This window comes from Phaseolus vulgaris, chromosome 8 (genome assembly GCF_000499845.2).
Source record: "Phaseolus vulgaris cultivar G19833 chromosome 8, P. vulgaris v2.0, whole genome shotgun sequence".
Classification (NCBI taxonomy): Eukaryota; Viridiplantae; Streptophyta; class Magnoliopsida; order Fabales; family Fabaceae; genus Phaseolus; species Phaseolus vulgaris.
In genome coordinates this window covers 5,287,494-5,312,001 of record NC_023752.2, presented here as the reverse complement: position 1 = coordinate 5,312,001, position 24,508 = coordinate 5,287,494, and the positions used below count along the sequence as shown (strand labels likewise).

General features: G+C 32.4%; 2 protein-coding genes across 2 annotated transcripts; both read right to left on the bottom strand.

The window, feature by feature from the left end:
• Window positions 1–2,298: 2,298 nt before the first annotated feature.
• On the bottom strand, window positions 2,299–14,818 carry LOC137824057 (CAAX prenyl protease 1 homolog). Its single transcript, XM_068629488.1, has 14 exons — window positions 14,649–14,818; window positions 13,286–13,433; window positions 13,045–13,129; window positions 12,874–12,969; window positions 12,482–12,547; window positions 12,254–12,352; window positions 11,937–12,050; window positions 11,291–11,401; window positions 10,197–10,259; window positions 9,542–9,634; window positions 4,611–4,724; window positions 3,537–3,608; window positions 3,256–3,321; window positions 2,299–2,718 (listed from the first exon to the last, which is right to left on the bottom strand). Exons 1-14 carry the CDS (start codon window positions 14,677–14,679, stop codon window positions 2,602–2,604), a joined length of 1,275 nt encoding a protein of 424 aa, XP_068485589.1. The 5' UTR covers window positions 14,680–14,818; the 3' UTR covers window positions 2,299–2,601.
• A 1,005-nt stretch (window positions 14,819–15,823) lies between these two features.
• Window positions 15,824–19,077, bottom strand: LOC137824232 (large ribosomal subunit protein uL5c). The gene is made up of 3 exons (XM_068629769.1): window positions 18,620–19,077; window positions 17,838–18,038; window positions 15,824–16,370 (listed from the first exon to the last, which is right to left on the bottom strand). Exons 1-3 carry the CDS (start codon window positions 18,881–18,883, stop codon window positions 16,029–16,031), a joined length of 807 nt encoding a protein of 268 aa, XP_068485870.1. The 5' UTR covers window positions 18,884–19,077; the 3' UTR covers window positions 15,824–16,028.
• Between the last annotated feature and the right edge of the window lie 5,431 nt (window positions 19,078–24,508).

Below are 24,508 nucleotides of genomic sequence, written 5' to 3'. Positions count from 1 at the left end.
AAATCGATCATACCGACCCAACTGATACATTATTTTAATCTATCAAACTGTTTATAATACCGATATCACAAGTTCGTTCGACCCGACCCTACAAATATCAGAAAAAGATATTGAAAAATTTGTTGAAGTTACAGTATTCAATTACTATAAAACGTGGAAGAATTGTAAGATTAGAAAAAGGATAATGAGAGTGTAAGAATAAGAGTTTTTGGGTTTTCTTTTGTGCTAAGAATGCATGATTGAATGAAGAATATAAAAATGTAGTAAAATAAAGCATTGAGAGAGACAGCATAATGCAGCAATGGCATTGTCAAAAGTCAATCTCTTTGTCTTCTCACAGTTGCCCTTTCTTTAAGAACATGCTTTCTCCCTCTTGTCTCCTCAATTAACAAATCTTATTACTTCTTCCACTTCCATCTAAATTATCACTTTCATTTCTCTCACACAAGTTACTACTTTTTTAAAGTCTTTTAAAATTTAAATATTTAAACTATATTTTTATTTTCATTAAATATTATGTTAAAATATCGACTCGATTAAATTTTAAGTAATTTATATATTTTTAATTTCAATAAAAAGCCATTTTTATTCCTTTGAAATAACTATTTTTAGCTCTTAAAAAACATGGATTTTAGTGTACAAATTTTTTTCTCAGATTTTCTTTCATTTAAAATTTCAAATCACTATTTTTTAATTCAAATATTCATTTTAAGATGGATAAATAATATTTATTTCATGGATATCAAGATTTTTTTTACACATTGACATTATATCATAACACTAGTATATGTCACTTAAAATGACCATTTAGTATTTTGTTCAACATATAAAACACTAATTAATACCATACATAGTAGAAATCAAAATCAAATATATAGTAATTTTACTTAGATTAAAAATGAGTTTGAAGGTTATTGGCATTATTGACTTGAATGAGAGTTGTTAAAGTGTAATGAATTGGATTGGTGGAAAACATAATGGTTTTGGAAGAAAAAGGAAGAAGATAAGTGGGGTAGGTGTTTTTGGTTGAATTTGTGAAACATTAAAAGTTAAAGTACATGGTTGAACTTATGGAATTAAAAGGGAAGTAGATAAGGAGGTTGAGTTCTTATGGATTAGGGAATAAAGAAGGAAGTTGAGTTCTTTACTTATGCTCCACACTTTCACACTTTTACACTTCTTCCTGTGGAAAAAACTACTCTCACAATTCAAGAACAATAAACAAAAAAATAGTCACATCATCATAGTATCATAATTATTTTGTAGTATCATAATTATTTTGTAGATATAATAATAATAACTCTTTAAAACTAATGGGATGGGTTTAAGGAAGCACTTTGATAACTTAATTAATAATGAAAATCATATGATCCACATTTGTAATTGTTATAATTTTGCAATCATAGGTTGCATGTTCATGACTTGATTGCAGCTTTAGTTTTAGGGTTTAGCCACCTACAGTTTTTGCTTCTTTAACTTTAATTACTTACACTTAATCCTTCAATTGTTTTAAATGTTCATCATTTCAAAACTTCATTTAATAACTGATCAAATTATAATAAAGATGATATCTATTATCGCTTTCTGTGGATTTACAAAGGTAGATTAGACTAGTGAGTTTATTTTATATTTATTCAACCATTCTGTTGTTAGCAGGGGAAAATTATACCACAAGTTGACATTTTTCTATGTTTGAATAGATTAAATAATATATACTTTTCTGGTAAGTATAAATTATAATAATAATAATATAGACGTTAAAAGATATTCACTTTTGAATATAAAAGTATATAATAAAACACATTACAATTTTATATAGACGTTAGAAGATATTCAAATTACATTATTTTTTAATCTCAAAAAATAGATATTACATTCTTTATATTTTTTATAAAAAAAAATCAATCACATTTTCACTATTTCCTATACAAAATTTAAATAGTAAGCAATAATTTCTCTAACTAATCATTTTCAAAAACGCAAATAAAATTTTCATTTCATTTCTAAAAATTGGATATAAATTATTCTAGAGTTGCAAAAAGATCGAATAAAAGTTGTTCTTTTGAAGCCTACTTATGATCAGAGTAATTTTAAAATTTTAAATATATTTCAAAGTTGATTAGAACGAATTTCTTTTGTCCTTTCATGGTCTGATTAATTCTAAAAAGAGTTTTCATTTTTTGACTGTAAAAAAACACAGACGTGATAAAAACATTGAAAAAAATATATATAAACAAATCATTGTGTAAACAACTTATAATTCATCAAACACATGACTTACCACAATTCTAGGAAGAATTTTGTAAACTAGTTTTTTTACTAAGAAATTACCAAAAGGTCAACATTTGAAAATGTAGTATGAAAAAAAAATGGACAAAGAAAGTAAAAGTTATGAAATGGACCAAAATATTCCCTATTTCCCTTCGCTCTTGCTATCTTATCTAAGCCATTTGGTGTTCATCCACTTGCATCCTGGACCAAAACATGATCAACCTAAGCTACACAAACATGTCACCTTTAACATATTACAGCTATAGTACTCAAGCATTGCAGGTACAGCACAACCAAATTTTGCTGCTCTTCATCTAAAAGTTGCTGTTTTCAGTCATTCTTCTTGTCTGGTTCGTCCAGCACAGCCAATCTTTCAACAAGGGGAGGATGAGAATAGTGATAAGCAGAGTACCAAGGATCTGTATTCATAGCTGACAGATTCTCCTCCTGAAAATTCAGCCATTAAAGGAGTTTAGTTCCATGATGGGCAACAAAACTACTTCTTACACATAATAAACATGAAGAACAAAAGTGAATTTTTTTAAAAGCAAAACAAACTTCTTTTTTAAGTTAAAATTAACTTGTACTTATCAGCTTTTGGCCATGTTCAAATAAATTTTTCCATTAAAGCTTATAAGAGAACAAAATAAAAAGGAAAAAATAATAAATTAACTTTTTTCAGAAATTAACCTTAGCTAATGCGCAAGTTAAAATTAGTGTTTGAAGAAGTTAATGAGAAAACTTTTAGAAATTAATCCATGCATAACCTAATTTAGTTTATGAAAGAAGCTTAATCGTTTCTCCTAATTTTCTACTTTTATAAATGCTTATGGTCTAAGCAGGGTCTCTACATAAGTTTATTTTAACTTAAAGGAAAAGTTAAATTCAATTTAACTACTACTTACTGAAAAATTTATCCAAGCAAACCCATTTCAAACCAGGAAAATAATAGTATGCAAGCACATATATATAATAAAATGTCACCTGTAGTTTCACAAGCCCAGATCGTAATTCAGATGCATATCCAAGCTTCTTAGCAAAGGCATCAGCCTGCATAGGATGTTACACATAAATAAAGTCAAAAGGAGACAGACAACACAAAACATGGGAGATCAAGTCTATGCTAGGTCCCAGTTAGAGTTAAAAAGGGTAGGTGGAAATGACAATTATTCGGACAGAATAATCTGCAAACAAAGTACATATATATTTTCATCTAATCCGTATTCAGCACAAAAAAGAGAGAAGAAGAAGAAAAGGAAAGTAACCTGAAATTCAAATGATCGGCTGACAAGGTTCAGACCAAAGCTGACCAATTGTTGAAGTGGGATTACAGTATGCTGCAAATAAATCCAGGTCAAAGTATGTTAAGTGCTTTGTAAATAAAATCTTTCATGAAGCTATAGAAAGAATGATGGCATGAAGGCTCGAACTTAGGACTTCTGCAAACTACCTAAACAACACCCCCAGTGGCTTCAAACACTAGTGTTTTAAAGCTACCCAATGGTTGTAATGTAAAGAATTCAAACGGGTTACGGGCCTCTTATTTTTTACCAGTAGAAGAGAATGACTGAGAAGGTAAAGCTAAATGAGTTTGAAAGTTAGTAATTAAACATGGTTCCCAAAGCACAATCTTGGATGCCTCCCATGCAAGCATATGGCTATGTAGATCTGTATCATACAACATATTATGCTCCTTATATGGACATTTTGAGATGATTGAATGGCCAAATCAATGATAAAAAAAACTCTGAATTAAAACAATTGAGCATTCAATACAGCTAACACCCACGGTATTGATTGACCAGGAATACAGGGCAGGGCCTAAAATTATACAAGTCAAGAAAAAATATATTTAAAAGAAAATTGTGATTCATTAGTCATCTTTTGATCTTCAAATTCAAAAGGCTTCTTGCTCCAAGGCCCCAACATCCGAAGAAAATAAACAAATATTCAATTTCAGTTCTCCTTGATACAAAGAAAAGCACAACTTTTATAGTGCCATGAGATGGTACGCAAGCCAAAGAGCAAGCATAAGTGTTATATTTAAGCCACCCACCACATTGTAGATTGAATTCGTAATTGCTATAAAAGGATGGCTAGCGAACAAAAGGCATCATCTCAAATACATATTCCATTTAGCATTAACAATTTTGAATGTTTAAAAATTTAGTATATCATGTTAATTGAATATGTACCACATAGATTATCTTAAAAGAAACAAATATTATCCAATCATTGGCACAAAAAATTGATTGTATGTATGCTGCAGAAAGATGTACATCCAATCAAAATCAAGCAAACAATATTTTAGGTGATAAGACAACAATTTTGAAATGTACCTGGAATAAGATGAGCCCAATGAGGACTGGCTCCGTATCAAACCCAAAACTTCGAAACAGATCAGTTGAATTTCGCACCAATGTATATCCTCCAAATTGCAGAAGGGTAAGAATCTACAACAATAATATCAAAGCACTAAACATAAACTCGGAGAAATATTGCATTACCTTTTCCATTAAATATTTAATTATATTTGACATGATGAAAAACACAAGCCATTTGATAGACAGAACACAAAATAGTAATTTACACTCCCCTCCTTCTATTTTAAAAATTAGTATCCACTCTCGTGAAAGATTAACGCATTAAATTTCAATATAATTTAATGTGAATGAGCCTATTATGACCTTTTTTTTCTCTTTATGACACTCAGCATTATCAGTGGTTAGTTTTGAAGTTCCAAACAAATAGGGTGATCAAAACATCAATTTGCCTATCCTAAAATCAATAATAAGAAGCTCAAAATTAGCTGTAAGCAACACTGCAAATTGCAGAAAGAAAAATATCTCCAACAGGCTCATTTTCATTAAATTGGACCAAAGTGTAACATATTTCATCTCTAATTGGAAGGTTTTAAGACTTGAGAAAAATAATTTAAGCATCTCTTTGAGAAGGAAAGTTTACTTTATCCTTTAATGTATTTTAATTTTAAGATAATCCAATCAAAGCATGCCTTTGATTTTCTAAAGGTATCGTACAAAAGAGGGGGATTTCATTGAATTTACAAGTTTACAGCAGAATATTCCATTGCCATATACATCATTTACAGTTAAAACACCAAATGCAACAGTAAATTCTAAGTGATGTTGTGCATGATGGTTTCACAAATTGGACCACACAAGTATATTCCATTATCACGTGTAATTGAAACAGAGCCATGCTCTAGAGGTGTGCGACAAGAAGATTGTTTATCACCTATCCTGTTTTGCCTAGCAGAAGAGCAGTTAGGAAGTAAAAAATATTACTAAACTAGCACAAGAAGGAAAGGTGTTGAGAATTATGGGATCAAAATCTAAATTTCGTACACATGCCCTATATGATGATATGATAAAAATGATTTTCTGTAGATGCACTGAAAGGAATCTATCTAACATAACAAATGCGCTTGAACAATATAGTAAGGCAGCAGGTTAATAGTACTAAGTCTAAATTCTCAGTAGCAATTTCTCAAGACAGAAAATTAGCAGAATCAGAAATCGTATAGGATTTCCAACAAGATTCTTTGCCTTTTGTTTAACTTGGTGTACCTATGTTAAAAGGGAAACCTAAGAAGGTTCATTTGATGCCTATAGTTGGAAGAGTTGTTGAAAGAGTTAAAGCTCAGGTTGCCAAATGGAAAGGCTCATTGCTGTCATACATGGGGAGAGTTCTTCTTGTTAAACCAGTTATTTATAGTATGCTTTTCTATAGTTTTCAAATACATAGATGAACAAAACTGCTGCTTAGTCTGCTGGAAACCTGGTTTAGGAATTTTATTTGGAGTGGTGATATTTTAAAAGTCAAGGTAGCCACTGTTGCTTGGGATAAGTTGTGCTCTGAATACAATGAAGGTGGTCTGGGGCTGATATCTATTAGGGCTGTAAATGAAGCATATATGGTTAAGTTATGTTGGGATTCAATCAAAGCATGAAATGGATTGATCACGTATTCTGGCTGCTAGAATTTTATTGAAAAATGCTTCTATTGTTAAAAAAACAATCGCATCATCTATATGGGCTAGTATTAAGCATATATATACTCAGGTAAAGATCACACTGCTTGGAAACTTGGAAATGGGCGAAATATCAAATTCTGGACTGATACTTGGCTAATTGAACCAATTGTTAATTCTATGAGACATTGATAGGAGCATACATAATATGCTTAATCCAAAGGTTTCTGAGTTTACTTTTCAAAAGGAATGGAGAGTTAATAATATTTTGCCACATGATATTGTAAAACAAATTAACCAGATTGTGATTTCCATTGCTAATTCCCAGGATATGATTAGATGAAAGCATGTTTAAGTGGTGATTTAACCATTAAAGATGCTTATTTACATATTCATCATTCTAAACCACAGGTTTCTTGGGGGAAAATAATTTGGAGCAAAGTCATTCCCTCTTCTAAAACTTTCATCCTACGGAGATTGCTACATAATAATTTGCCTACGGATGAGCTACTTAGGAAATGTAGGGTAAATGTAGGGGTGGGCATGGATTGGATTTTTCAAATTCCAATCTAGATCCAATCCAAATCCAAATAAATGGATTGGATTTAAAATTCATATCCGTTTTAACTAGATCAAATTTAAATGGATCTTTTTTAAATCCATTTAAAGTGGATTAAATCTAGATTCAATCCATTTTGTTAATTAGATTAAATCCACTTTGTCAATTACATTAAATCCATTTTGATATGGACACAAACTAACTTGACTCGAACCGGGCCTAAGCCAACTCAACTTGAACGCGGACCAACTCGATTCGACATCGACCCGAGCCCGGACGACTCGACAATGGCTCAGGCCTGGATGATTCGACACCAAACCGAGCCTGTTTGACTCGACATCAGCCCAGGCCCGCTCGGCTTGACATTGGCCCGAGCCCGCTCAACTCGACATTAGTCGAGAACCAATCGACTTGACATCGGTCCGGACCTGGACGACTCAACATCGGCCCAAACCTGAACGACTCGACATCGGTCTGAGCCCAGACGACTCGACATCGGCTCGGGCCCGCTCGGCTTGACATCGGCCCGGGCCCGCTTGGCTCGACATTGGCCAAGGCCCAATCAACTCGACATAGACCCAGGCTCGCTCCACTCAACATTGGTTCGGGCCTATTCAGCTCGACATCGGCCCGAGCCCGGGAGACTCGACATTGGCTAGGGTCTGCTCAGCTCGACATGGGATTGGGCCCAATCGACTCGACATGGGCCCGGGCTCGAACAATTCAACATGGGCTCGGGCCTAGATGACTCAACATGGGCTCGAGTCCAGACGACTCAACATCAGCCTGAACGAATCGACAATGGTCAGGCCTGGATGATTCGACATCAGCCCGAGCCCGTTCAACTCGACATCGGCCAGGGTCCACTCGACTCGACATCGACTTGGGCCCGCTCCACTCGACATTGGCTTGAGCCCGAACGACTCGACATTGGTCCGAACCCAGACGAATCAACATCGGTCCGGGCCCAGATGACTCGACATTGGTCTGGGCCCGGACGAATCGACAATGGTCTGGGCCCGGACGAATCGACAATGGCCTGGGCCCGGACGAATTGACATCGGCTCAGGCCTACTTGGCTTGACATCGGCCAGGGCCCGCTCGGCTCGACATTGGCCAGGGCCCAATCGACTCGACATTGGCTCGGGCCGTCTCGGCTCGACATTGGTCCAGGCTCGAGAGACTCGACATCGGTTCGGGCCCGCTCCACTCGACATCGACCCGGGCCCATTCGACTCGAGTCCAGGAGACTCGACATCGGCCCAGGCCCAATCGACTCGACATCGTCCCGGGCCCGAGAGACTCGACATTGACCTGGGCCCGTTCGGCTCGACATCAGCCTTGGCTTGTTCAGTTTGACATTGGCCCGAGCCCAGGGGACTCGACATTGGCATGGGAGACTCACATTGACTCGGGCTCATTCGGCTCGACATCAGCCCGGGCTTGCTCAGCTTGACATTGGCTCGGGCTCGCTCCACTCGACATCAGCCCGGGCACGGGAGACTCGACATTAGCCTGGGCCCGTTCGGCTCGACATCGGCCTGGCCCGTTCGACTTGACATCAGCCCGGGCTTGCTCTACTCGACATTGGCCTGGCCTGTTCGACTCGACATCGGCACGGGCCCGACGACTCGACATCCGCCCGGGTTTGCTCGGCTCGATATCGGCCCGGGCCAGCTCGGGTTGATATGGGCTAGACATTTACCGTAAATGTGATATCATTTTGTCCTCATTGTTAGAATGATTTTGAAACTGAAAATCATCCTTTTTAGCTTGTCCATTTGCAGTTACATTATGGACTTGGCTTCAAAGCATCACAGATCAGCAGCTGGACACTTCAACAATTAAAACATTTATACATTCCAATAGGAATTGGAGTAATTTGGTACCAGCAGTGATGCTATCTGCTGTTACTCATAGTAGCAGAAACAAGATTAAATCAGAGGGGCTTCAAAATACAGTATCAACATATTAATAATAGAATTTTCACTGCTGTAAATCTTTCTGGATCAATAGCAGCAGGTAATATGAAATCTAACATTTTTTAGTTTAAAATTCTTAAAGCATTTACTATTACTAGCAGGTGAAGGAAAGCAGATAATATTATTCAGATGGATTGGTTTCCTCCAGATGCAAGTTGAATCAAATGTGATACAGATAGAGCTTACACTAGTTGTGGCAACAATGTAGCATGTGGGGGAATTTTTAGGAATTCAAGACCTAAGAACATGGGTTGTTTGTGAAATTTATACAAGCAAATTCAGCTTTTGAAGCTGAACTCCTGGGTGTTATCTAGGCCATTTAAATAGGTTGGAGTGGTCTTTGGAAAGCTTTGTCTGATACTTCTTCAGTTCTTTGGAAATTAAGGAATAGATGAAATAATGTTATGAAGTTTATTAAGGGAGAGAAATAGGTGTGTAGATAGTTTGGCTGCCTATAGTCTTAGAACTTTAATTTTTACTTGGTGGGATGGAGTGCCTCATTGTATTATCCAGATTTTTGTAGAGATAGATATGGTTGCCCACACTACAGACTTTCTTGCTGGGTTTTGGTTTATCTTTTAATTGTATTAAAAATACTGCATATGATAGGTAAAGGTTGTAGTGCTAAATTGGTTAGAATTACCACATCTATAGTGATGCAATAGCATTCTTTCTATTGATTAAAATAACAGAGGCAATCAAGTATTCAATTTCAGTTCAGTAATGTATTAAACAAACCTGCATTGCAACAAAAGTATACACAGTATGGTTGAGCTTCCAGTGTCCCAACTCATGAGCAATAACAGCAACAATTTCCTCATCATTTTTGCACTGTACAACACCATTTGTTAATGTAAGGATAAGTCAACCACAATTCTAAAATTGAGAACTTCATATGGACATTCACAAAGTACTCATATATATTAATGCCACCAAGAGTTAAGTAAATTCAAAAGATTGCAAAGGACCAGTCATTTATGCAGAAAATGGCAACATTAGATTTCCATAATTCTCACGCTACGGGAGCCAGTAAATATAGAGACAGTCACATAATGTTGGAATCAGAACCACTACCTGGAAAAAACCACATCTGTATTAAAAAAGTTACCCCACTTTAAACAGAAGCGGAGGTACCATTTCATTGAATGACGGGGGGGGGGGAGACTTCTAGTTAATTGCGGAATAAATTTAAAATAGAAATTTTACAATGTAGGAAAGCTGGGAGAGCGAGAAATGCAAAGATTCACTCAAGATTATTTTTTAATATGCAGCTTCAGAAAACATAAAGAGTAAGAATTATATACAAAGAAAGCTCTTCTAAAAGAATAATACTTGAGCTATAAAACAACCTGAAAGATAAAATAACTTTCTACAGTTATTAGTAATTCCTAACCTGTTGAATTAATGTGTCATAAAGCACAATCCTTTTATTCTTGAAGAATCCATACATATAGGCCTGCAATATATATTTAAAAAAACGGTGAAAGATTAGTTACTATACTTTCTTCTTTATGACATAAGAAACTAAAGAAAGGTTATGCAAATAAAAAAGTGTGATCACATCCAACTCAAAAAATTTACAAGATACAAAAAATAAACAGCTTCCCTTATAAGCCATCATCATGAGATTTTCCAAGAAATCATCCCCTAAGCAACTCAATATTGAAAATCACAAATACAATAGACTGACATCAAATACAATCCTATAATTACATCAACAGAGGTATGACAAAATTTGAGCATGCAATAAAAATCCTCATGACTTCTTTCTGCCTATAATGCTCAGTATTTGAAACCTAATCCTACTGCTATTCAGCTTTGATTGATCAGCACCCATATAAAACTCAGTTAAAAGAAATAAATGTACTAGAATATAAAGGCCTGATCTTCCATTTCAAATTTGAGCTGCAAGGAAAGGTGCAGTGTTCAAAACAACGTCATACCAAATTAATTTTAACAAAAATGATCACAAAAATAGGATGCACCTAACCTTCATAAACAAGGTTAAAAAAAGCAAATCATATTGAAGCCATTATTCAAGACCCTTTTTCAATATATGGCAACACGAAAAAGTTTATCAAAATAGTTTATTGTGTATTAAAAAAGTGATTGTGAGCACATATGACGGCTAAAGTATAATCATCCCAAGAAGGGAATAAAAAAACAGATAAAAAGACAACTACACATTTTTTAACATCTAGGCCAAGAAAAGAAAACAAACAAACAAACAAACAACATAAGAAAATTCAAAATGATTAGCATTTTATAAAAAAAAGTCATGATTGACAAGCTACAAAAAAAATTGAATCATCCGCTTGCATGCAGCAGACAAGAAAAAAATAAGACTTACTGGACCTCAAAGACAGGTGTAAGTAATGGACAATATAAATTAAAGTCAATGAATCTATTTGAGATTAGAGTAAATATGCATCATCACACAACGTATCACATTGGTTTTTATTTTACAGGAGTTCAATATTTCCTTACATTGCTGTGACTTGATCTTGTGGAGCCATCAACAACAAACAATTTCCTCAATGGAAAGTTGAGGGAGGAAGCAAGTTTCTCGATTTTCTCCCTGAGTTGACCATCTGGAAGCTAGTTACCAGAATATCGTGAGAACAAAGATAATAAAGTGTGATTTGAAAAATGCAGAAAAAAATTACATTGATCTCCCCTTCAATTTGCACTAGCACAATTACAACCAAACCCAACTCAATTAATGTGTTAATTATGATTACAGCTCTAACCCGGCAGTTATTTGTCTGTGAAAAGCATTAATGGCACTGAACATGCCCGTGATTTCAATTTTGTTCTAGTTTAAGCAAAATTAAACAAATTAAACAAAAGACTACTGCACCCTTCCTCTAGAATGTTTCTCCCAAAGTCAAGACAGACTGTTCTTATCAAAGCCATGCTCTAAATCACCCCATCCCCCCCACCATCACTGCCCGCACCCACCACCATCAGCTTGATCTCTCCCAAATCCTCAATGTCATCCCCCCAATCCCCAACAGAAGAGACTCCAAGTGTAATTAGCACTAACCTTAGAAGAATTCAACCCAAAATTAAAATAAAAAAACATGGTACATATATACTTTTTCTAAAATATTGTATGATGAGAAATTCTTACAGGAGTGAACTTATTGAAGAGTGGAGCTATTAGTACTGGATAAAGAGTCATCATCACAATAGAAAGCCCAAATGTAAACGCCCAAAGATAGATGGCTAAGTATGGGCCTCCTTTCTGCAAAAATTAAAATTAATGTTTAAATAGAAAACAATGAGACCATCTATCCATCACCGCGAACAAAATGACAGAAAGAGCATAAAACATAATGTAGTAAATATCACATCCCAAAATATCTAGAAATTAGGAACAACTAGAAAATCCAAAACATCAAAGCTAAGTTTTCAAGCAATGATTACTTTGAATGGCAGAAGATTTACCTGTACTATTACAATGATTGCAGACACAATAGGTGGACCAATTATTACAGCAAGGAAAATTCCTTTAACCATGTCCCTAAAGAATAACCACGGTGTTTGCTGTATAAAGGTCATAAATGTAAGGATACAGGCATATATAAATTTTGCAACAGAAACTTACATAGTCAGGTGTGAAAAATGTCAATGAAATAATACATAAATGATTGAATTTGAAGGAAGAATGTGAACCTTATTAAAACCATGACGGGCCTCAATCACAAAAGTTGAGTATAGAGAAAAAGGCAAATCAGTTATCTGCAGAAAATGTAAAAGTGCATAATAGATTTTATTAAAATGTCAGCGATAAGATTGATAATAATTCAAAATGCATATATATCAGAAGCATAAAAAAGCTAGCATCCATGATCTGCCAAAACTAAAAAAGGAATTAAAAAAGAAAACCTTATTCCAAAAATTAATGTTTCAGCACATGATATCAAAAAGAAAGAAAAACAAAAAAACAAAATATCCAAGTTTATCTTCGTGAAGTTGAATATGGAGTAAAACTGATGGTCTCAATCATGCACAATAAACCCAAGAATTACTTTATTCCCTAGCAATAAAAAGTGTCAAAAGCATACCTGTGACCAAATCATCAAACCAGCTAAAAAGGCAAGAGTATGCAGTATTTCATTCTCAGGATTGAGACCAACTGTTGTCACGTATTCTCCTGATTTCTGCAAGCAATAGATATAAACTTTACAATGGTAGAGAAGAAGCTGTACTTCATAAACACCACATCAAATTCTTACCTTCCAAAACCAGGGCAATACCCCAAAGTACAAAATTGTAGAGTCTGACACTATTGTCACAAACTCGTGAATAAAATGGAAGTTGCTGGACAAAGTAAAAACAAAAGTCAAGTGTAAGAATGCTAATAGGACACAATAACAAATACACAATTACGAAAAAAAAAATACCAGATAAATCCTTTTGCGAGAGTAAGATATCATTATCTAATGAAAGAAATTCACATGAACAAAAAGAACAAACCTTTTATCAAGACTATAGGCTCTTGATTTCTCAAATTTCTCTTGGCTGATAACCCCTTCTAAAGTCTTTGGAAGAGTTGGAAGTTTGAGGGCCTTATGTTGCCGCATATCCAAGTAAGTTTCAAATATATACATCAATATCATAAACCCTGAAAATAGTAATAGATCAGAAGAAAATCAGTAACATTTATATCCTACATTTCATTTTGAATTTTTCAAGGTTAAGCAGTGGAATGCCGCCAAAACAGTACATGAAAACAATATAAAATAGACAAAACTGGACCAAACCAAATGTTAGAAAAAAGCGAAGGGGCTAGACAAATTGGCTGTAGGGTCCAGTGAAGCTTAACAACAGCGAGTATTACGATGCATCAAGATTAGGTGTCAGATTTAAGCAGCTACTCCTTGTAATATTCATTTTATTAGTTTCACTTTTGCCCAAGTATAATCTTATAGTTTGCTGTATATATAGATCGATCCACATTATGTTTCATGTCTGTTTCTTCTCCCTATTTATATTTGTTCACTTGATTAGAACACTTTCATTAACACACAAAAAGTTTTCACACGAAAAGAGCTGTGTAGAGTCATGAAGCACTGCCTAACATGTTCCATTACATCCATCAAATTTGACATACTTATGAAGTTGTTCACTACCAAACACCCGATTTCATTAAGGCAAGACAACTGTGTTTTAAAAACATCCACCGAAGAATCAACGCAAAACAAAAAAACCTAGCTAAAATGCCCAAAAAACATAATATATAGGCATAAAATAATCATACTTTTTACTCCTAAAGTTTGTTTGAAGCTATCTAGACCACCTACAACCAAATAATTCCTGTTAAATATCGCAGTATAACTGCCAATCAGTGAAGTTTCGAATGCTGCAAGTCCATTTGGGCTCTCCACAACATCATTTAAAACCCTACTTTGTCCTTTGTTTCTTCATCTCAAGTTATAATTAACTTAATAGAAAAGAAAGCACAATGTCTATCGACATTATTCGTATCTCCCCCCAACACTGGTTAATGGTCAAAAACCAAAGGGGTTTCCAATTTCAAAGGGCAATGCTAGTGCAAGTAAAAGAGGGGGCTGCGACTCAAAATCCTCTAGTGAATAACCACAGCACTTCCAATTAACGCATTATCTCAATCCAATAAAGGGGTCAAATTACACGATGAACTCAAAAAATGGCAAACTCATGAGAAACCCAAATCAAATTACAAGGGAAAAGAAATCTTGATTTACAATAACATGACCCATAGCTGAAAGAAATGGTTTTTTAGTGTGGAAAATAAGAGAGAGGAAAGAAAAGGGGGGAATGCATAAGAGGGGCAATAGAGAGAGAAGAAAGAGCTCACCGACAACCGCTTCCATGTAGGGAAACGCCATGGCTACACAAAAACTGCTGAACACAACAAGAAATGAAGTGTGATAAATCAGAAACAGGGAGAGATCATTGGGTTTTATAGAGAGTTGTTTCGAATATCGGATTTGGCATTAAAACCCCTTAGGTCCAACTTTGGGTGTTATGTTATCCACTCAATTAAGTTTTTAGAGTGTAAAATTTAGGATAAATTTGTTTTTTTTAACTTCAAAATATTTGAGTTTTCACAATTTTCATATACAAACAAAAATAATGTTATCAATCTTTAAAAATTAAATACATAATTTCTGAAATAATGGGGATCAAAATATTTTTTTATTTGAAAAAATAAAACAGATTCATTCTCAAATTTTATAGACTAAAGACTTGATTAAAATAGTGTTAATTACGTAAGTACTTTTGTTGCTAAATTGTTTTTAAAAAATATCCAATTTATTAAATTAGAAGAAAGTTTATAATAAAAAAATCAAATAAATTACAGATTATAACTGTTATACTTTAGGAAATTTTTAGAAAATCACTGTACCTCAACCATTTCAAAAAAGTGTATTACAGTTATTCACTTCAAAACTAAATTTTGGTTGGATCATACTAATTCTACATTTATGGTCCAACCTTTCAACCTTCTTCCTAGTTATATATCATTGATTCAGTGGAACAAGTTCAATCAACATTTCTGACCAAGTTTTAATTCCATAAACACTAGTTAATTAGCTTTTAATGTTCAATCAACGTGCTGACCAAGTTTAAAATGATTACTAAAGTCAACATTTGATATCTTTGTTTTTATTAATATTGCATGATTTTTATATTTTTAAAGACAACTGTATGTTTAAAATTAATCAATAATGGAAAACAGAAAGTGAGATCCATCTCAGACTAACAATTTAAGCCCCTTTGTGGATTTAACTGTTTTCTTTCTAACCAATGGCAAATTCTATGAAGTTAAATTAACAATATAAAAATCTTACAGTGTTGTAAATGGTAAAGTTTTTAACTTCTATAATGATTATTTTAAATGTAATAGAAAGTTCTGATAAGTATTCATGCCTCTATTGACTAATTTAGGGTGTTTTGGATTATTGCTAATTGTAGACTAAATGAATAGAGAACCAAATGCACACTGAAACAACAGTGGAGTGAACCACATAATCAGGAAATAAATGGAAATCCATTAGAAAGCAGGATCTGCATGAAATCCATCAGAGACATGGTTTAAAGCATGGAAATGCTTCATACAAAAAAAAGAATCAGTAACATATTAACATTACATCTGAATGAAACAAGGAATACAGCACAGTCTCTTCTGGTCTCCAACCTTACTTTAATCCTAAGATTTTGCATCAAAACTGTGTCACTTCCTTCCTCTTCCTCCCCTTTTTGAATCAAAATGATGAGACTTAAGCTTCTTTTTCGGTGCCGCCGCGGCAGAACCACTTCCCTCTCTGAAGGGCATACCCATAAGAGCCAATAATCTTTGACCTTCTTTATCAGTATTAGCCGTTGTGGTGATGCAGATGTCCATTCCCCTAGGATTGCCAACAACATCAGCTCTGATCTCTGGGAATACACCCTGGTCCTTTACCCCAATGCTGTAGTTTCCATGCCCATCAAAGCTGTTGGAGTTCACACCTTGGAAATCTCTAGTCCTCGGAAGTCCCAAGTTGATGACTCGGTCTAGGAATGAGTACATAATCTGTCAAAAATCAAATTTCTGCTATGTAAAAATACAGCAGGACTATGTATAATATCAGAATTAGGATTCGGTAGTCAATGCAGAACTGTAATGTAAGTTCAAATGCATATCAAATTTGCATATATTGCATGACATCAGAAACCATTGCGTTTATGAAATGGATTATGATAGGCATATCTGAGTTAATGGCTTGTACTTTTCAGATTTTTACATCCAAGATGTGAATTTTGGGTGGTAAAATATGTTTTCAAACGCGTAGATAGTTCATTCAGCAAATTCCGGTTTACAACACTTTTTATTGAAGTGAAGGGGACAATGAAAATTAAACAATAATGATTAGAGTAGGTATCCGAAATAAAACAACTTTGACCATCATAAACACACATCCAAAACAAAATAAAAGGCCAAAATTTACTTTAACTTTCAGATTCTAAAGAAACAAGTTCAGGATATCTGAGAATAATGTTACCTTCTGTTCCTATAGGTGGAGAATAATGTTTTCTAGGTAAACATTTTCTGTTACAAGACAATCTCTAATTGATGGGGAGCATATTATGTCAACAAAGAATATTGCCAATTTGCAAAATGAAAGCATATATTCCAAACCTAAATAGCAACTATGTTGTAGGTTACCTTTTAGTGTTGAGTATAAATCCACACTTTTCCCATAGATTATTTTAAACTTCTCAAGTTCTTAAGTTGGCCACCTATTGATTACAACTATTCAGAAATGCTACTAACTTCCCAGACCAAACGAATATGCCCTAGTAAAAAAATGAAATTCTTTCATAATCATATAACTCTCCATTAAACTATATTCCAATTTCCAAACTTCATTCTATACCTATGCCTCTTAAGGGATGTCAAAAGGCATATACAATCCTAGTCGCACATAAGGACAAGTTAACAAACAGCAGCACATTTATCAGTATGGAATCCGCACATCTGCAAAAGATTATTTTAACTTCTCAAGTTCTATTGTTGGCCACGTATCCATTACCAATGCCTCGGTAAATAATTAATACCCTTTCATAATCATATAAATCCCGATGGAACTTTATTCCAATCCAATACTTGCACCTCATTCTATTCTCTTTCTCTCAAGGGATGTTAAAAACTTACACAAGATCCTTAGCCGCAGATAATGGTCAAATTAAAAAATTGTAGCAACAACACATTTCAGAATAAATTTCCAGCCTTATATCAGCACTAGTCAAGAAGGTTCCTTATAGCAAGACTTGTAATTGTACCAGCAAAACAACCACACTGTTAAGAAAATAATAGATCCATGTATCAGCAGTGTAGCAGCTCAGTACCAGAAGCCAATAACATCATGATACTCAAATTGATCTAAAATATCATCTACAAATTGGAAAACATCTACAGTCGTGGTAAAAAGAGTTAACAAACTCATTAAAGCATCACATGCCAATCAACAATATAAATCGAATGCTACAACATGCTCACGTTTCCTCTTAGTGTCACAGCAATCCCAAGCGGTTGACCTTCCCTGATCTTAAAGGTGGCAAGGGAAGCCCTAGCCCGAGTCTTCACAGGTCTCTGCCCTGTGATCATTGCTAGATCATTTATTGCAGCGTCCAAACCCTTTGAGTTTTGTGCAGCGTCTCCAATACCACAGTTAACCACAATCTTCTCAATTTTAGGCACCTGAAATGAAGATAAAACCCAACATTGCAAAAATTGAAGGAAAACCAAATGATCATTTTTCACACTATATTACATTGAAACTTATGGTATATTTGGGAGAGAAAAGAGTATAAACAAGAAAGGGCAGATAAAGACACATTTTCTTACATTTGGTTTAGAAGAAAAACATCGACATTCTATAAACAAAATTTCAATACTTTCTTCCCTACCATTTTCTCCTCATCCTTGTTTTCTTTCCACACCATTAGTCCCCCTTCCCCCTAATCAGCCCCCAGGGAAAACTGAAATTTCACCATGAACCAAAACAACTTATCATGCCTAACCTTAATTTCCCCACTGTGTAAGACCAAAGTTGCAAGCCCCATCAACCCTAAACCATGAAAATTAAAATGAAACAACAAAAACAAAACAAAACTTCATAGACAACCCACATAAAACACACGCCCATCACATTTGTCCCACCACATGATACCAAACCCGCAGAATCCCATCAACCGAAACCAAAAAAGATTCAAACTTTTAATGTCAAGCTATCTTAACAATACGCCCATTAAGCAAAGGTAACAAAAACTTCGCAAAACCTGGTGCTTGTTGGGGTAAGAGAACTCTTCTATGAGCAAGGGAACAACTTTTTCATTGTAAGCTGTTTTGAGCCTATTGGCCTTCTCTGCATCAGACTTCTCCACCAACACAACTGCCGAATCAGATGCCCTCACAGACACCACTGCATTCCCATGTCTGTTTCCGTGAGGGAAAACTAAAGAGGAAGAAGAGAATGGAAAGGCACGAAATTGAGAGAAAAATGAGGACCCAGATGAGTGCAGGAGCGAAGGAGCAGTGGCCATGGTGGTTACTGAGTGCTCACACACTCTGAGCTGATTATGGATAGATAGCGTTGGAACAGTGTTGAAAAATGCCCCTTGTGTTGAATCCTATTTACGAAGATGAACAACGTGGTATGAGAGAAATTCTTAGCCAACCAAAGCGTATACAAGGAACTTGTGTTTATTTGTTTGAGTGTAAGAAGCTAAGAATGGATAAGGAGTCCAAAACTAACCGTTTTACCATTTTTGAGAAAACAATAATAATAATAATAATTTTCTTTGAAAAACAATATATTATATTCGTTATCTAGTTTTTTTTTTACATAAATTGATTTCTTAGAAAATAAAATTATCAATAACGTTTTATTAGGTTAGGATTTTCATGTAAAATTTTAATGTTACCTTAACTCTTAGGACAGAAAATCTTTAAAAGATATATATTTTTTATGGATAATTTGAAATATTATATGAAACAAAAATATGTTCTTTGAAAATGATAGTTTAAAATAAATTAAAATTATAAAAATTTATAAGATTTATTTATGTATAGGAAATATTAAAAGTAAGAATTTGAAATATATTATTTTTTAAATTTATGTCTTTTATCTTTTATTTAGGGTTTGGATATTTTAGTTATTGTAAAAAGAATTATTAATGTATTTCAAATTTTCTGAACATACAATTATTTATCTATACGCAAAGTAATATTTTTTTTTTAGGAAACTTATCGTTTATCAAAGTAAACTTTTATTTCTTAGTGATCTAAACGAAAACTCTTATTTATTTATTATTTTATTTTTTAATCAATAAATAGAAATATTTTAGTAGAATAAATGTGGTATAAGGAATACTATAACAAAAATGCTACTGTAAATACAACTACAACAAGTATTAATGATTTGAGGTTTTATAGGTTACTCAAACTCGGATATAATTGGAGACATTAACTCTATAAATTCCAATTGGATTAAGTTTGAATGGGATTGTGGCTTGGCAATCAAGACTACAGAGTTGTGTAACATTGTCTACTATAAAGGCAAAGTTCATTGTCTTACATACACATACAATAAGTTTTTATGGTTAAAGAAATTATTGCAAGAGTATGATTTTGTGCACAATAACTGTCCCTTATTTGTGGAGAGTCAAAATGTTATTCATCTTTGTAAAAATCAAACTTTTCATTCTAGGTCCAAACATATTAATGTGAGATATCATTATAGGTGATGCTTTGGATGCTAAGTTGTTGGTATTGGATCAAGTTCACATTGATGACAATGGTGTTGATATGATGACTAAGACATTGTCAAGACATAAGCTTTAAGACTTGTTGTGAGATCGTCACATTGGCAGTCACCTCCATATAGTTGCGAGGGGTTGGACTCAAACTACGTTTATAAAAAAACTCAAACTTGTCAAGCTTATTTTGTCTCATTTAACCTAAGTGAAAATGGGTATTGTAAGTCAAGAGAAGGTGTTAATTTTTAAAGTATTTGGGAGAGAGAAAATTTGATTCTCATATTCACCAAGTAGCTTTAGCAAAATTACTATTGACAATTTGTTCAACATTGGATTGGACTAAAAATTTTACTGCATGTTTATAAAATATTGTGTTCATTTTAATCATTGTGATCATCGATTTAAAGTTTGTGGTTGGAGAAATCAGTTGCACACTATTGCTCTATTTTAAGTTTTTCTTTCTCTATTCATCAAATTTGAAAACATTATTATTTTGATGCATTGTTTTGTTTATTTAAATGTGAATTTCTTATATTTTTATTTATCTTAATAAATTTTGATTGACTGACTTGTGTCACTAAAGTTTTACTTATCATATTAAAAGAGTTTATTTATTTTTAAAAATATTGTTGATTTCTTTTATACTTATTATTGTCGTTTTTTATTTATATTGTTGTTAATGGTAAATTCTTACAAATTTAAAGAATTCTACCAATGGTATACTTTTAATTATTGTGTGATTGTTTTCCTATCAATACAAACAAAATGAATACATCATGCGTGATGAAGAGTTCTTTTCTTAGCTATTAAATATATTTTTTTGGGGAATTAATCCCATGATTTTTAAATGTAGGAATACATTGTTTTTAATAATAATTTTAGTTTTAATTATATACATAATATATTAAATTAACTTAGTTTTATGATTATCTATTCTCGTACTATACTTTTCATTACGGAATAAGACGTTATTTTAATCATTCTTTTATATTGTACGTATTAATTACACATGTTTTATTAAAAACACTCTATAAAAGTTATATAACTAAAGTGGTCATTTTAATATAAATTCAACGACTAAAGTCACAACTATTCAATTAATTAATTACCTCATTTGACATCTAACGTAAAATTTTAACATTTTATTAAATTTAAGGATTATTGTGGCAACATTTATTTTTTAGAGTATAACTTAACAATATTTTAGTTACAAATTTAAAAATATTATTATAAATGATATTTATTAAATTCAAGAGACGTTAGAAGAATAATCATTCCTAAAAATAAGTATGGGTTTGTTCAATTCATAATGGACATAGATATTGTGAAAATTGATCATTAGTGTCATTGTACACTTTTAAGCAAAGTTTTTGGAGAAGCAATTATTTTTTGTTGCTGAAATGTTTTTATATGTTTTATTAAAAAAATCAAGTCTCATTGAAGATAAAGTCTAAAAATAGTACATAAATAGGAAGATTTTATATTCAAAACGAATTTTACAATCTTAAACGAATTTTTAATGTAAATTATAAGATGATATTAATGTATTTAACAAGTTTATTGAGTCTGTAATATTACTCATTATTAGGTTTTTATCAAATTATTTCCAAAATAATTAGTACATATTTGAAATATTAAATTTTTAATATGAAATAGTATATTGAAAATATCATCTTATTTATAAATATGGCTAAAATATAGTATATAAATAAGTTTAAATCTTATTTTATGAGTTAATTTGTAAAGTTGATTATGTCTAAGTATTTATAAGTTCTATTTGTTAAGTGTTTTACGTATGTAAACACTAATATGCGAATTAACATAAAACCTAAAACTACTAAGACAATTTTAATTATCATATTATGACCTATAACCAATTTTAATAATAATGTTAACAAAAAATGATAAAACATACATCTTATTAATATTTAATTATTGAAAGTGAGAAACTAGAAAGACCATAACCAAAAGTGAGAGGTCATGATTGAAAGTGAAAGACAAATAAAAAGAGATTGTGAAATGAATAATGAGTGTGAGATATTAGAGAAATTGAGAGAGAGAGGGGAAAGAGAGATCGTGAGTTCCAGAGTCATAATAATATTATTATTATTATATACAAGGATGTAAAAAAAATTTAAATTGTGATATTCAATCCATAATTATCTAAATTTATATCACTTTTAATCTATTTAAATGGATTTATCTCAACTCCAAAATTATATTTTTGGATTTTAAGTTCAATTCATTTAACTGAATATGTATTAAATATGAATTGGATACATTTTTTATTATCCAAAATGAATTTTGGATTGGATTTTAACTTAGCCTCGACCTCGGTTGAGGTGAGTAAATCCAAGCACAAGTCGAACAAAGTCAGTCCGAGTCCATGTCGAGTCGAGTTGACCCAAGTCAAAGTTGAGTCGATTTGGTCCAGACCAAAGTCAAGCCGAGTCGATTCGGACCAAAGTCGAGCCAAGTCGACCCAAGTTAAAGTCGAGTCGAGTAAACCTTGACCCAAGTCCAACTGAGTGGGTCAGAGCCCAAGTCGAGTCTATTTGGCCTAGACCCATGACGAGCCAAGTCGACCCGGACCGATGTCGAGTTGAGTCATTTATTACTCCACAAAGAGATATATACTCACTACTTAATATTGACGATGCTGAGCATGTATCAAATAATCCCATTATAAATATCACAGTGTAGGACGTTGCTCTAAACTATCTAGATATTCACCTACTTGACAACTTCCTTATACCACACACCATGATCATTATCTTTCATCCTGTAGTGCATCAAAATCTGACTTCCAAATAAAAAGACCCATAATTAGCATGGTCTCAAAATGCAATGAATTTTATAATTATTTCTAAACTGACATATTCTTTGACACTTTCAGTAATCACATAACATGATAACTATTAAGATACGTTATATTCGTCCTACTAATCTAAACACATCATTCAAACATATATAAAAACTATAAAAATAAAATAAAACATATTGGTAACTTTCTTTTTCCAAACTTATTAAATAAAAATAATAATATTTAGTTTTACTTTATTTTTAGTATTCTTTATGCATTTATAAGAATTATAAAAAAAAATTCAAATAATATAAAATAAAATAAAAATTAATGCAAAAAACTTAAAATACTTAGATATGAATAAATATATTAAAAAAAATAACAAAAATATAAACTAATAAATAGAACTAAAGATAAATTAAATATGTAAATATTAGGGGTGGCAATACGCGCTGTCCCGTCTCGCATAGACCCTCTACGCATAGAATTTGTGGATTGATTTTTCTAACTTGTCCCGCATAAGGGTTGGCCCGTGGGTCTGTGGGACAACCCGCATAAGAATTATTTATTAATAAAATAAGTTTTTAAATAAAAAGTTTGATTTCTTTTTATTTAAATGCATCAGGTAATGGTTTCATAATATTAGTTTCATGAAACATGCGTTGTAAGATGTTATTAAAAATTTCGGAATGTAAAATATGAGGCTACATGAAGAAAATATGAGGGTGTAAAAAAAAAAAATATACATTTTAAAGTTATGCGGGCCAACCCGCCCCGCTCCGCACTTGGCCCGTGTGGGCTGCAGATTATGCGGGCCAACAGGTTGAAATAAGCAACCCGGGGTTTTTTTCAGCGGGTCGACCCGCACGACCCATCCCACTCTGTCATTCCTAATAAATATAAATAAACAAGATCAATACTTAATGAAAAATAAATTAAAAGATATAAATATAAATAAATAATAAACTGAATCAATATTTAAAAATAAAATAAATTATATAAATATAAATACAATTAATATAAATACAATTAATATAAATACAATTAATATAAATACAATTTTTAAATGATATAAATATAAATAAATAAATAAAACCAATGCATAATAAATAAATAAATAAGATGAATGCGTAAATATAAATAAAATAAATAATAAAAACATAAAAAAATAAAAAAACATAACAATACATAACTTAAAAATAAATTAAATAATAAAATTAAAAATAAATAAATAAAACTAATATATAGAAGATAAATTCAATGATATAAATAAATAAATAAGACTGATATATAATTTAAGATAAATTAAATAATATATATATAAAAAACAAAAAAATAAGGTAATATATAATTTAAAATAATTAAAATGTCAACTCACATAAATTTATTAAAATTAATATAAACAAATTTCAACCTCTCACTTTTCCTTATTTCTTCATTTATTTTTTTTTAAAAATCTCATTATTGATAGTAAATAATATTAAATGTAATCTTATCTTATCTTTTTATTTTTCTTATTTCTTAGAAACTTTTTAAATAATTAATTTTTAATAATTAAATATATATTTTTGTAATTAATTATTTTTTAATGATTGTTTTATTTTTTA

Excerpts from the sequence above, each read along its gene's own strand:
- LOC137824232 (XM_068629769.1), bottom strand. The coding sequence starts at position 18,883 with ATGGCCACTGCTCCTTCGCTCCTGCACTCATCTGGGTCCTCATTTTTC. Across the intron at positions 18,039-18,619 it reads CTTACCCCAACAAGCACCAG|GTGCCTAAAATTGAGAAGAT; the intron begins GTTTTGCGAAGT and ends TCTTCATTTCAG. Across the intron at positions 16,371-17,837 it reads CTGTGACACTAAGAGGAAAC|ATTATGTACTCATTCCTAGA; the intron begins GTGAGCATGTTG and ends GATTTTTGACAG.
- LOC137824057 (XM_068629488.1), bottom strand. The coding sequence starts at position 14,679 with ATGGCGTTTCCCTACATGGAAGCGGTTGTCG. Across the intron at positions 12,051-12,253 it reads CAATCATTGTAATAGTACAG|AAAGGAGGCCCATACTTAGC; the intron begins GTAAATCTTCTG and ends TAATTTTTGCAG. Across the intron at positions 3,322-3,536 it reads GCCGATCATTTGAATTTCAG|GCTGATGCCTTTGCTAAGAA; the intron begins GTTACTTTCCTT and ends CATCCTATGCAG.